Source organism: Lethenteron reissneri, chromosome 27 (assembly GCF_015708825.2).
Source record: "Lethenteron reissneri isolate LAM-NWPU_2019-01 chromosome 27, ASM1570882v1, whole genome shotgun sequence".
Classification (NCBI taxonomy): domain Eukaryota; kingdom Metazoa; phylum Chordata; class Hyperoartia; order Petromyzontiformes; family Petromyzontidae; genus Lethenteron; species Lethenteron reissneri.
In genome coordinates, this window is record NC_083805.1 from 16,763,414 (window position 1) to 16,776,617 (window position 13,204).

The 13,204-nt window shown below is 49.6% G+C and overlaps 1 protein-coding gene across 1 annotated transcript in view; it reads left to right on the plus strand.

Moving 5' to 3' along the window:
* LOC133348474 (voltage-dependent N-type calcium channel subunit alpha-1B-like) overlaps window positions 1–13,204 on the plus strand; it is a 133,062-nt gene that overhangs the window by 68,942 nt on the left and 50,916 nt on the right. Inside the window, 6 exon segments of the mRNA XM_061561304.1 lie at window positions 2,307–2,473; window positions 4,745–4,880; window positions 6,204–6,333; window positions 8,001–8,060; window positions 8,499–8,605; window positions 12,943–13,039. Coding sequence (XP_061417288.1) covers window positions 2,307–2,473; window positions 4,745–4,880; window positions 6,204–6,333; window positions 8,001–8,060; window positions 8,499–8,605; window positions 12,943–13,039 — 697 coding nt within the window.

The following is a 13,204-nucleotide window of genomic DNA, read 5'->3' on the forward strand; positions in this document are numbered from 1 at the left end:
CATCATAACAGAATAGTTGCAGGCTGGAAAGCCATACTTTTCAAACAACGTGGACACATTTTTGTGTTGTTTGAAACGTACGCTTGTCTGGCTCCATCGCGTGGAATTGGAGATTCCACATACATGGCTTATAGAGGCAGACTTTACAGCAGTGAGTATTCGTGACCATACTGTCCTACCGTGTTTAAAATCTGCCTTATGTTCATGAACACGGTCCGAGACATGTCGCTTAGTTTCTCCAGTGTAACTGCTGCCACAGATACAGCTTAGTTTGTAGACGCCGGGGTATTGCATGTCAGGAATCTTGTCCTTCACAGATGGGATCAGATCACGAATTTCATGTACGTCGTGGGTTTTTGGTTTTTATTTTTTATTTTCTATCTACATGACTTTACCGAAAGAACCAAGAATATGAATTCCTGCAGTCACGAAAGTTTTAAGTAAAAAAAAAACCCACCTCTTCCTCTTTATGCCCCGCCCCTTTCTCTTTATACCCCACCTCTTTATTTTGAGCCCTTCACCCCTTCTCTTCAGACACGGGCTTTGGCTTGCTTTTGGCTAATGCGAGTTGAACGTGAGCGAGACAGCATGAGTCGCTAGTAGCATACACGTCAACCCCAAAGGGTTCAATTCAGCGAGACACCTACTCAAAAAAAAAACGTTGGGGGGGGGGGGGGGGGAATGGCAATAAACTGAGCCAGAAACCCAAGGAACGCAGAGGTTAACCCAAGAATCTGAGTCACAGAAGCATTTACCTACCAGGCAGACATTAGCGAGTCTACTTGTGGAGAAAAGCGGGGGACTGATAAATGACTTTGAAAAGCAGCAATCGGCTTAATGCACTCCACTACTTAGTGAACACCCCCATAGGCAATCAATTCATAATAGTGATAAAATTGGATAGTTACTATTTTTCCAATTTTATCCGATGACTTTTGGAGCTGAACCTTACATAAGACCTGAACATCAAGAGCAGATGGTGCACCACAATCTACAGGGCTGTGAGTATTCATGAGGATCTAGTGCGCGTCCGTGAGACACTCAACATTCACGCGTACGGGGTAGGGGTGCGGGTTGAGCTAGGGGGGTAGTGTAGGTACGCATAGCAGCAGGCGGTAGTGGTGAGTTGGGGACAATATAACAGGACCCTGCGGGGTGGGCTGGTAGGAATAATACTTAGTACCGGTACAGAGATATCGACCGGGTATAGAGGAGTTAAAGAAAAAATTACTGTATTCTAGTGTAACGTTAATTAAAAGTGTTTGTTTTGACAAGAAACGCTGTGAGATTTAAAGACTCGTAGTCTTTCATTTCCAACACCACCCTCAACACCACCCCTCCCACGGACAGACGGACGGACAGACGGACGGACGGACGGACGGACACATTAATCTATTGGTGGTCTGGTCCACTTCGTTCCTACCAGTAATAGATTCAGCATAACAGATTGTATAAAGTACATGTTAGTACGTACGTTATTGTTTACAAATTTTGTCGTATTTCACTTTTTTTTATTGGCCAAATCTGGTGGGGCTAAATGCGGAATCCAATGTTTCACTATAACCCACTTGCTGCGTCTTGCCATACTTGGCATGCCAGGAGATGGTGACCTCGACACCCGGGCGGGTAGGGGAGAGAGGTTCACGTATGTTTTGTGACCGACAAACCCTCACATATATTCGAGTTGTGACAATAGATCGAGGTTTGACTCTCATGTGACAATTGATTTTTCCCAAATGGACGTATTGGCAGTACACCAGGTGCAGCATAACACACCGGTCCTCAAAAAACAATCTAAATTTTTAATTTGAATCGGCAAATCTGTCTATCAGTCTTTAATCGACCCTGTCGCCAAGTTTGACACAATTTGTGAGTTTATTCAGTCCACTGAGACTTGTTAAAAAAAAGTCAACTTTGACCGTTGATTTTGGTCCGTTGAATCGTGGAACCGTCCGATCAAGTCGAGGGCACGAGGAGTCAAATCTGCCTTTGGAACACGGAGCCAACCAATCTTCATCAGGCTGGGTGCTGCTATACGGCAACAGACTGTGAAGCTTCTTGTTCAGCCGCTCGTTTACATGTTTGTCTTCCGACCGCTTCGACATCACGATAATTTTGATTTCGACAAACCACCACCCAACACCACCCACCACCATCCAACACCACCCTACACCACCCACCACCACCACCGCCACCCCGCCGCAAGATTTTCCGACCGTGGTTTTCGAATCGCGGGAAAATAAATAACCATCGCGAAAAACGTGCTCCTGTTGTTTTTGATACCCGCGCACGTTCACCGGCTGCAGGCACCAGCCCGTGACGCCGGAGAGCTCCTTGGAAGCCCCCATCCCCGAGCAGGCGGAAGACGCCGACAACCAGCTCAACAACCGACGAGCCGTCACCGAGACGACGGCACAGCCGCACACGCTCGGAGGCACGCCCAGCGGCCAGTCACAGGAGAACAGCATCCCCAGTGAGGCCCTCGCGTACACACGCAAGTAGTGAGGGACAGGGGCGGGGGCTACGGCAGGGGGGAGGTCTCCCCTCTGTGTGTGAACGTGAACTCGCATCCCCAACCGAGAGCCACGTGCTGTGAGCGTCGAATGATTGTCATATTTCCGCAGCAAGGAATGCCTCGGTTCGATTTCTGACTTGGGCACTTTTCTACTTCTGGGTTTGTGTTATTCCACTTGTTCTACGTAGGTTTTCTCTAGTTTAACGGGTAGGCTCTCGCGACCAATGTTATCCATAACAGAGGTTTTCTTTGTCAATGTTGTGGGATTATTCTCCAACACACAATCGGTGTGCTGAACTAGTACCTAAATGGCATGTTTCTTGTTGACGTGACAAACCTCACTAATTGGCCTTGTCAGGTGATGGTGGGTTTAAGGACACATTTACGTGATCTAACCATAAAAAAACTACTTCTGTTATGGATAAGGTTTTCTCCAGGTTTGTCAGTTTCCTCAATTTGTTAAAATAACGTACAGTTTAACTGGTATTGGCCCGGCAATGCAAAAAAATAATCTTGCCTATTACTGATGGAGATTAGACGTAGCAACGTCACCCCTCCACCCCCCCCCCCACCCCATACTGTGAAAACTTCACAGGACCCTCCTCCTGAAAAAGTCTTGAGACTTTGTGAGGCTTTTGTTGGGAAACACGCATAATAGTAATAGTACAGCATTGCTTAAATGCCTCAGCATCTCAAACCACCTTCCACCATGTTTCACCTCAACAATCCTAAGTGGCAACTGTCCCTGCGCCTCGTTGCCGTAGTTTGACAGTCGCGGGCGGTGGCGATCATTTATACGTGCAATTGTACTTGAATAATTTGTGGACATTTAATTTGATCAAACTTGACCATGATGCCGGCACGCAGTGGTCAACTCAATTTAAAAGGCCTCATGGTATATAAATTGTGTACTTTGAGTAAACGGCGCGTTGTATTTCATGGTTATTACTGGGCGCCATGGTGGTGAGATGTCAACGACCTCACCTGTGATGCAGGAGATCGTGGGTTCGATCCCGACCCCGACGCCTGTATATTTGGAATGTGCCTGTTTCTGTCCCCATGGTCGTGTGGAATTTTCCCCTGGTCCTTCCGGCTTTTCCCTCCACATTAGAATCAACATGGTTTAGAGTAATTGGCTGCTATAAATTTCCACACGATTAGCCACTACGTTGAGCTCTCATTCGTGGCCAGGTCGCTTCTGAAAAAGAGCTATACAGCTCAGTGGGCCTTTCCACGAAAAAGAAAAAGTGCTTAGTCTTGTTTTAGTGTGACATCCACAATATTGAACAGGGCGTCTTGCCCGATTTAAACTGTGAACCTCTTGAACAAGCAGCGATTGCGCTGCCGCTGGGCAATGTCACCATCGCATACGTGATCAGTTGCTGTTGAATTATGATAACATGCAAAGTGAGTGTTACCTCCCTACATTATGATTCATCTCATGCCAGTGGAAATACCCAAAGTCAGGCGCTGCAAGACTGTAAGAGCAGAGGTCGTCGTGTGTCGTCGACTCTGCCACTGCAGAGCGATTTGGCAGGAGGGAACGGATGATGATTTGGGGTGGCGTCTACAGCATTGGCTGCGCTCACCAATCCAGTGCTCATTTGAGCAGGACATCACTTGGACTTTTGAAATTATTCGAATGACGTTGCAGGCATGATCACATGAAACACAGCAAAGAAACTTTCAGAATTATATTATCCCACCGGTGACTTGGATGGCATTGGAAGTAATAATTTAGACACTTCTGTGCCTTCTGATACACTACATCAGTGCCATTATCCATGAACTATTTGACAGCATTTTGTGTTGCATAGGTTGGCAATGTCCTGGGAGTGAACATGCTAATGTGTCAGAAAAAGCCGGCTCTTGTCTGCTGCGATAACTGCAGATACTTGATCTCATACAGTAGAATTTTGCCGTGTTCTATTTGGGTTGCTTGTAGCAGTTGGATGATGTATTGCATAGCGTGGACACGGGGTGCCCTATAAAAAAGACAGCGGCGACATTCTCAATGTGTGTCAGTCTGTCACCAGCATGTCCCATTGCGAGCGAGACCCAGGGCACCTTTCACTTTCATCAGATGAATGATCTTCGGAATATCATTCATGACTCTCACAACATAGCCGTGGTGGTGTATGTATGTATGTTGAACTTCTTGGGCACCCTACTTAGCCAACCGTGCTAATCGGAGGTTACGATGGCGCTGATTCTGATCGGTGCGTGCAGTGAACAGCCTTGGCGTGCAGCTGGAGGTGCTGCCAGAGAAGAAAGACGAGGGTGGAGGGGATGTCAACGAAGGAGGAAGTGGACCAAAGCCCATGGTGCCTTTTAGCTCCATGTTCATTTTTAGTCCAACCAACCCGTAAGTGACACGCACGCATGCCCACCACGCACACACACAGACCACACACACAGACCACACGCACAGACTGACACGCACGCACACACACAGACACACGCGCACACAAGCACACAAGCACACACACAAAGATGAAGACAAAGATCCCCTGTGTAGCCTTAACGGACTTATGGGGCAAGTGCTGTTAGTGAACACCTACAAAGGCCGGCACGGCACATGAAGGGGTGGGTGGCCAACACCACGACCGACCGCGTTTGTCCCCCCAGTGGCAATGTTAACACACCGCACCAGGCACTCATTTGAGGCTGAGTCTTCAACTAGGGGAGGCCCAGGCATGGGCTCAAATAATCGTCACTGGTATTGGTGGCCTTGAGCGGGAATCGAACTAAGGTCGCCGGGGTTCGTAGCACAGCGCACTAACCACTACACCATCACTCCCCACGCGCACACGCACACACACTGCGTACATCAACCAATGAACCACCATCCATTGCAAGCTGGTTTCTCGATGTAGACCGAGAACTCACATGGCAACGATAACAAAAGAAAGTGGCGCGCCGAAGGGTAGAGGTGAAGATGTCCTCTCAGCCATAACGGTGCTGCACAGCGCAGACTTCGAGTTCTTCTCGGTTTAGCTCCACACACGCACGGGCGGCGAGGGTTCTCTGTGCGAGCCCCCAAACGCCACTGGGTAAATCGACTTAACAACACTGCACCTCCGATGAGCACGGTTGGCTACGTACGGTGCGAAAGAAGTCCAAGGTTTATACGTACACGCGCAGGGATGTGCAATGCATTTACAAAAGCTGTCCCGATCCTTATTCGTGACCACAAGCTGAAAGGAACTGAATGTGTGCAAACTTTGCTATTCAGGCCACCGATGATTTGAGAAAATGTGGCCAAAGACGCGGCCGGAGACCCAGCTAGGGTGTTCTCGTCATTCACGGATTTGAAACACTGTGTAACATGCCACACGTGAGTCTCACTAAGGAAGCGCCGCTACACCCACGAGGTCACGGAGTCACCTAGTCATGGGGCCAGGGTCAACCTGCTTGGGTTTGTTTCAACAGTCCTGTTTGTACATTTATAAAAACCCTCCTTCCCATATCTGTCCTTGCACAAAATCATTGAAATATATGTTTTACACATACCATCTGCCACGGCCTTCGAGGAGTGATTTTTTTCAGCAGCATTCATTTAATACCGTAAGCAAACTTTTGGACTGGTCACTCATCTTGTTAATTTAGGCCGAGTCAACTTGCCCCAACAGTCTGTTGAGGCTATCCTGGGGGGGGGGGGGATCTTTGCCTTTGTGTGCGTGTGCAGGATTCGGCGCGCGTGTCACTACGTGGTGAACCTGCGGTATTTTGAGATCACCATCCTGTCCGTGATCACCATGAGCAGCATCGCCCTGGCGGCCGAGGACCCCGTCCGCACCGACTCTCTGCACAACAACGTGAGGGGCCAGGCCCCCGAGGCCTCGTGGCCTCCTCTATGCATTCGCTCTGTGTGTCCGTCCGTCCGCAGCGGCAGGGTTACGATAATGCTTGTGAAGACGACGCAATGTCAATTGAGCTTTTAACTTTTTACAACAACTCAACACGAGACCGGCACAAAACGGCGATCACAGAACGGAGGGGGAGCAGAAATCCTGCAAACAGCAGCAGCAGCAACTGCCGTTTGTGGGACCAGGAGCCAGGCGGGAACATGAAGAGTTATAGAGGGAGGGGAAAGGGGATAAGGGGGAAGGTGACTAACACACTGGGGGAACAAAAGAGACGAGGAGGGAGGAAGGGAAGGGGAGAACCGGGGGGAGGGGGTGGGGGAAGAAACAAGTGTGAATTAAGCTCAATTGTAAAGTTGTGCTGCATTGATAGACTCTTCTTTTAGAAAACACAACAAATCTATCAAAGAGTTACGATAGTCTGGCGCTAAATAGATGAAGCCTCTTCGGCCAAGGCAGTGGCAGCGCACAAAAATGAACGCGCCGCACCCAGTGATTGCGCGCGACGCGACCTCGTGACGCCACGTCACGGCACCATGTGACATCAAACTCGTCATTAGGCTTGAAATGTCACGTCATTGTCGCTTGTTGGAAAACGTGGCAGGATGATAATTTTCGTAGCAGAGAGGAAAGTACTGCGGCACCGCAGTTATCACCCTTGAACCATGCCTGGGCAGGGCGAGGCCAAAGGTGGAGGCCTGTAGCGGTTTCTGACGTGCAAATCGATCGTCCGACCTGGGTATAGGGCAAAAGACTAATCGAACCATCGAGTAGCTGGTTCCCTCCGACGTTTCCCTCAGGATAGCTGGCGCTCGGCAGGAGCAGTTTTATCCGGTAAAGCGAATGATTAGAGGTCTTGGGGTTGAAACGATCTAAAGCTATTCTCTCACTTTAAATGGGTAAGACGCCCGACTCGCTGGCCTACAAGGTCAAAATCATTTTATAAGGCTGCCACAAATGAACCACAACACCTCGCCAATCTCATCAAGGAGCATAAACCATCATCACGCGAACTTCGGTCATCCTTGCAGCAGCCTTTGACCTGCCGTTGAATAAAGATGGTCACCGCATCGCGCGCTTTCAGATGCACCTCTGTGGCCGTCTGGAATGTTCTTTAAATCTAGATTGAAAACTAATTTAATAAGAACTGCTTTTTGTTGTTCTTCCCCCGCACCTCCAATTAGCCCGGTTGGCTACGTACGGTCCGAAAGAAATTCAACATATGCACACACATTGCAACAAACACATAAAATGTTATTCAAGTTTGCCGAACATCCCAATGTGGCAGGATGCTCCTGAGAGGGTTCGGACTCATGTGTGGCTTTCTTGGGTAAATCATTGATTTAAAAAATTGTATCAATAAATAATAAATATTCTTGTAATAAGTGGTCGCCGGCTTTGCACAACACCAAACACGTATACCAGCAAATTCCCGAACATTTGAGCCTAAAGAAGCTCGATTATTTTTGAGGGACGACAGTGAGCGTGGGCCGGGGGATGAGAAGGATTAATACTGTGACTTCTACGTTGCCATTGCAGCCAGCGATTATGACGGTATGACACTTTCGAGTCGGCAAAACCGCGTGTGACTATGTTCTTTTCCCCATTCGTGCCCACAGGTGCTCAAGTACTTTGACTTCGTATTCACCGGAGTGTTCACCTTCGAGATGGTCGTCAAGGTAACGGTTGTGCGTCCGAGTGGGCCCGTGCAGATGCCTTTCTGCGCACGTGACGATTAGTTCTGTTAGGAATGACCGGAAACGCTCGAGGGGGGGGGGTCCATGTGGCAAAAATGGCCACGCGTTCAGCTCTTCTGAGCTGCTGGTCTGGATAAGGTTGGGGGAGCTTTTGCACAGGCAGTGCAAAGGTTGTTTGTCGGTTAACAAACAAAAAAACTAAAACCCCGATAGCAATTGCGAGCACCAGTCATGTTAACAGAGTTCTCGCTTCATTCTGGGAACCATTCATCGTGGGCCAATTTGTGTGGCTGCCATTTCGTGTTTGGTGGCGGCAGCCTCGGAGCGACGATCGCCGCTCGCTGCTGCCGCGTGCGCCGCTGGGCACGTGCGAGTCTTTAAGGTTCAAGCGGACGGCGGCGGTTGTTGTCGGTTTGGCAGATGGTCGACCTCGGGTTGTTTCTGCACCGAGGAGCGTACTTTCGTGACCTCTGGAACATTTTGGACTTCATCGTCGTCAGCGGAGCCCTGGTGGCGTTCACCTTCACGTGAGTGTGCGCCCGCGTGCGTGAGCGGTGCACGCTGCCCGCGCCGGGCAGGCATCCCGTCGCCAGTACCCTTCGCTGACTAGCACGGTGAAATACGGTCACGTGGTTCCTACCCCCCCCCCCCCCGAGCGGTAATGCAGCCTGAACCCTGTCCCGCCATTCATTCGTTCATTCGTCACGTACAGCGAAGGACCGCTGCGCCAAACGCGTAACCTCATGCGACTCGCAGCGTTCGCATAAACTGCATCTAGCCGCCCGTACACCACCGGCATCCCGAGTGATTTGCTTGATCCACGGATCACGGGGTGGGGGGGAGGAGGGGGGCGACCACGGTGGGGGCAGGGGGGGGGCGCCATTCTGACCAGGTCACCTGTAAATCTGGTTTCACGAGATGTGGCTTTGGCAGGCAAGGTGAAGGAATAGGGGCAGTTCAGAATCGCCGAGTACAAATAGAATACCTTTTTGATTTCATCGTAAAGACACACGCACAACAACAACAACCGTCATTCGCCTCTAAGTGGCGGTGACGTCACCACGGCGCTTGTGCCAGGCTAAGTGCACTTCAAGGCAGGAGGGCATGGGACAGACCCAGGTGCCATGACTTGACTGTGTGTGTGTATGCTCTCTATGTTCTAAAAATATAAAATATAGAACACACACAGGCGCGTGAATAAATGTACGTCCTTAACATTGCATTTCAGCGAGAGCACCCATTACCTTTTTCCAAAGCAATATTTTATTAAACATCGTCATGTACAGCGCACTCCAAGGCTGCCCATATATCATCATTATTATTACATACTCTGAACAGTCTTTTGATTTAATGGAAGCTGATGCGGTCACCAAGCATCTCACCCACCGAGGCCTGAATCGAATTACAGTAATACCCCGATTTACGTCTCCCGCTTTCGCAAACACGCGAGCCGATTTGCGTCGCCTCAAGCCCACACATTTCACGTCACTGACAGCATCATCCGTCCCTTTCTCGTTATCCGTCGCCTCTCTCAGCCTTTGCCTCGACCACCGCCCTTACCCTCTCAATTGCTTCGATTGACGTCTTTTACGACATTCGTTGTCGCACCTTTACGGGAACGCATTCCCCTGACGTAAGCCGGGGTTATTGCTGTACGCGGAATTGACAAAAACCCGTCGTCGAGATGGAAGAGCCGCACTGAGGTTGCTCGTGGAATAGTGGCGACGTGCACATCGGGACAGGTGACCGGGGCAAGGGGAGTCGCTCTTCTCGCAGTTAATCCACCGTCACTTTTTTCATCGTTTTTATTGGGGAGGTCGAGGCACGGACACGGATGGAGAGAATATTCACCCTCTCAGATTTTGCCAATGACATTGTAATAATAAGAACCAGTGGAAAGGAATTAATAAGAATGCTTGAAGAACTTATTTTGGTTTGCAAAGATAGGTTCAGTAAAGATGATAGAAACAAAAGTCACGTCAGACGCGACCAATATTATCCATGATGGAGGTTTTTGGCTTATATCGCATGAATATAAATGTGTCGTTAAACCCGCCACCACCCGACTCAGCCAATTAGTAAGGTTTGTCACGTCAACAAAACGTGCCAATTAGCTTCTAGTTCGGCACTAACCAGTTGTGTTTGGAGAGTAAACCCACAATGAACCTGCGTAACTAAATAAAATCATATCGAGGGACATTTCTGAGACGGCAACGATGAAATGAGGAGGAGAGTGCAGGTTGGAGCGCGTCTGTAAAGGTCGCTGTGGCAATGACAAGTAACGTGCATAGTAGACGCTCTGACATCGGAGACATGAACTCTTGTCAAGGACACGCTGTCGGAGAAAATGGAACAAAAACTTTAAAGTACATGAGGAAGCGTGGAGAGGTTCATGCTAGGAATCACACTGAGAGACAGAGACACACATGGATCGGAGAAGAAATACAAATTGGAGATATCATTGAGTGGACTTGGGAAGGACACTGCAATAGAATGGATGATGGTGAATGGACAAGACTTAACGATGGAATGATAACCAAATGTAGGAATATGCCCAAGTTTACGACCGCCTTGGAGTTTGGGTTGTGTTGCTACAATCGCAATGTGGCTGTGTATTTTCCATTCGTGAAGGAGATGTACACATTGGCCTGTTGATGTTGTGGTTTGATTGATCGTTACACCACCGGTGTCATCGAGGAGGCGTGTCAAAGTTTATTCCGGACGTCCACGCTGTTCCACTCCGTTCGCCAGCGTTCTTTCAGATCCGGGTGAGATTGTAGAATGCGGCGACAGCAGCGTGATTTGGACTTGAGTTCACAGTGAGGTGCAATGTTTAGGTCTTGGTTGATGATGGGTAGGCACTCATAGTTTACAAGGGAACGTGCCAACTCCCTTGCAGTTTGTACGTCTCTTTGGATATTCGGTGGCAGGGAATGTTCACCAGAGCAGGGAGCCAGGGGGATTGGTGTCCGTTTTGGTGTTCTAGTTATGATGCAAAGTGCGTTATCGAACTCTGCATCGAGCAGTCTTGCGTATGAGCTCCGAGACCAGGCTGGGGCAGGGTGATTCTTGATTTGGTCTTTCACACATCTATTTTCATTCTGAGGTTCAAAGGTCAGGCTTTTATCCATGATAACCCCGAGATTTCTTGGAGTGGGGTCACAGTGCGCAGGGCTACCACAAGAGGACACATCCCGGGTGGCATTTGCTGCATGGCTGTTCAGCGAGGTTGGCAATAGTCTCTGAAGTTTATGCCGCGGGCAACAAAGACTATGTCATCTGCGTATATAGGGACTCCTCTACTTACGAACATTCGCCTTAGGAACTTTCAGAGATACGGACAAACCTGGTCCGTATGTCCAGTTGCATTTACATCTGCAGAACGTGAAGAACCAGTGGCATCTATATCTGCAGAACGTGAAGAACCAGTGGCATCTACATCTGCAGAACGTGAAGAACCAGTGGCATCTACATTTGCAGAACGTGAAGAACCAGTGGCATCTACATCTGCAGAACGTGAAGAACCAGTGGCATCTACATCTGCAGAACGTGAAGAACCAGTGGCATCTATATCTGCAGAACGTGAAGAACCAGTGGCATCTACATCTGCAGAACGTGAAGAACCAGTGACTTCTACATCTGCAGAACGTGAAGAACCAGTGGCATCTACATCTGCAGAACGTGAAGAACCAGTGGCATCTACATCTGCAGAACGTGAAGAACCAGTGGCATCTACATCTGCAGAACCTGAAGAACCAGTGGCATCTACATCTGCAGAACGTGAAGAACCAGTGGCATCTACATCTGCAGAACGTGAAAAACCAGTGGCATCTACATCTGAAGATCGTGAAGAACCATGAAGAACCATGTTCTGTACATGCCGTACAACATGTTTAGAATCGACAGGAGTAAAGTTGCACTTACGAACAGACCTCTGGAACCTAACTCGTTCGTAAGTAGAGAGATCCCCTGTATGAACCAGCGAGGTGATGTACATGGCAGGCCACGCGTATATATGTTAAATAGTTACGGTTTTAGTACCACGTCTTGAGAGAGGCCATTGTTCATGCTCCTCTTGGGGCTGTGTTCACCAACGAGGTGCACCCTGGGAGTACAGTGAGGCGACGACAATCTCCTTCGGACTTGGCCACCAAGTCACAATCAGCTGTTGAGAGTCCTCCGGTGTTTAGTGGGGTCACTCGGACACCTCGTCCGATTGCTTCCCGACCCTGTTTTTTTTTTGGCGCTTAGCTCGACTGATCGCATCTGGATTGAATTTTAACGACGTCCGTTTGGCCCAGGCGACGACGGTATCGGTTGCGTTGACTCTGACGTGAGAAGACGTGAAGCAAGGCGGGCCGGCGCGAGAAGGCCGCCCGCCCGCCTCCCACAGCACGACACCCATTTGGCGTGCGCACGCGGCCCACTTGCAATGTTTTCTCTGACGTGTGTGCGCGTGTCTTTTGTCGATTCCCTTTTGAAACGCGTCTTGAAGGAGCGTTTCCAAGTAAGGATGCTGCGCACGCACGCACGCTTCGCACGCACGTTCACAATGTGACGCACGTGCAGCGACACGCACACACACACAGACGCACGGGGCATTGCCCACTCCCCCGATACGGCTTGCCTTGTCGCAAAGAAACCGGAACTCCCGAGAATGTGGTTTTTTTCCCATTATAAATACTCGCCGCTAACGTCCGTTTCGATTTGTATACGTTGAGAAACTCCGCCCTTGATGCAGTAAAGATGATGTGAAGACAAACATCCAGGCACAGAAACAGAGGCCCGGAGAAAGACATTTGAATGGCATGCACCCGCTACTGGTGACGATGTGCGGGGCGTTGACGCGACGATGCCTTTGCAGAGAGAGCAAGGGGAACAATCTGAACACGATTAAGTCCCTGCGAGTGCTGCGCGTGCTGCGCCCCCTCAAGACCATCAAGCGGCTCCCCAAGCTCAAGGTGTGCATCCGTGTGCTTGTATCTGCATGTGAGGGTGTGAGTGTGGGGAGCGGTGGTGTCGCGGTTAGCGAGCTGCGCCACAAACCCAGCGACCAGAGTTTGATTTTCGCTCACGGCCCAACACCGGTGACGAATATCTGAACGTCCTGGGCCTCCCCTAGGTCG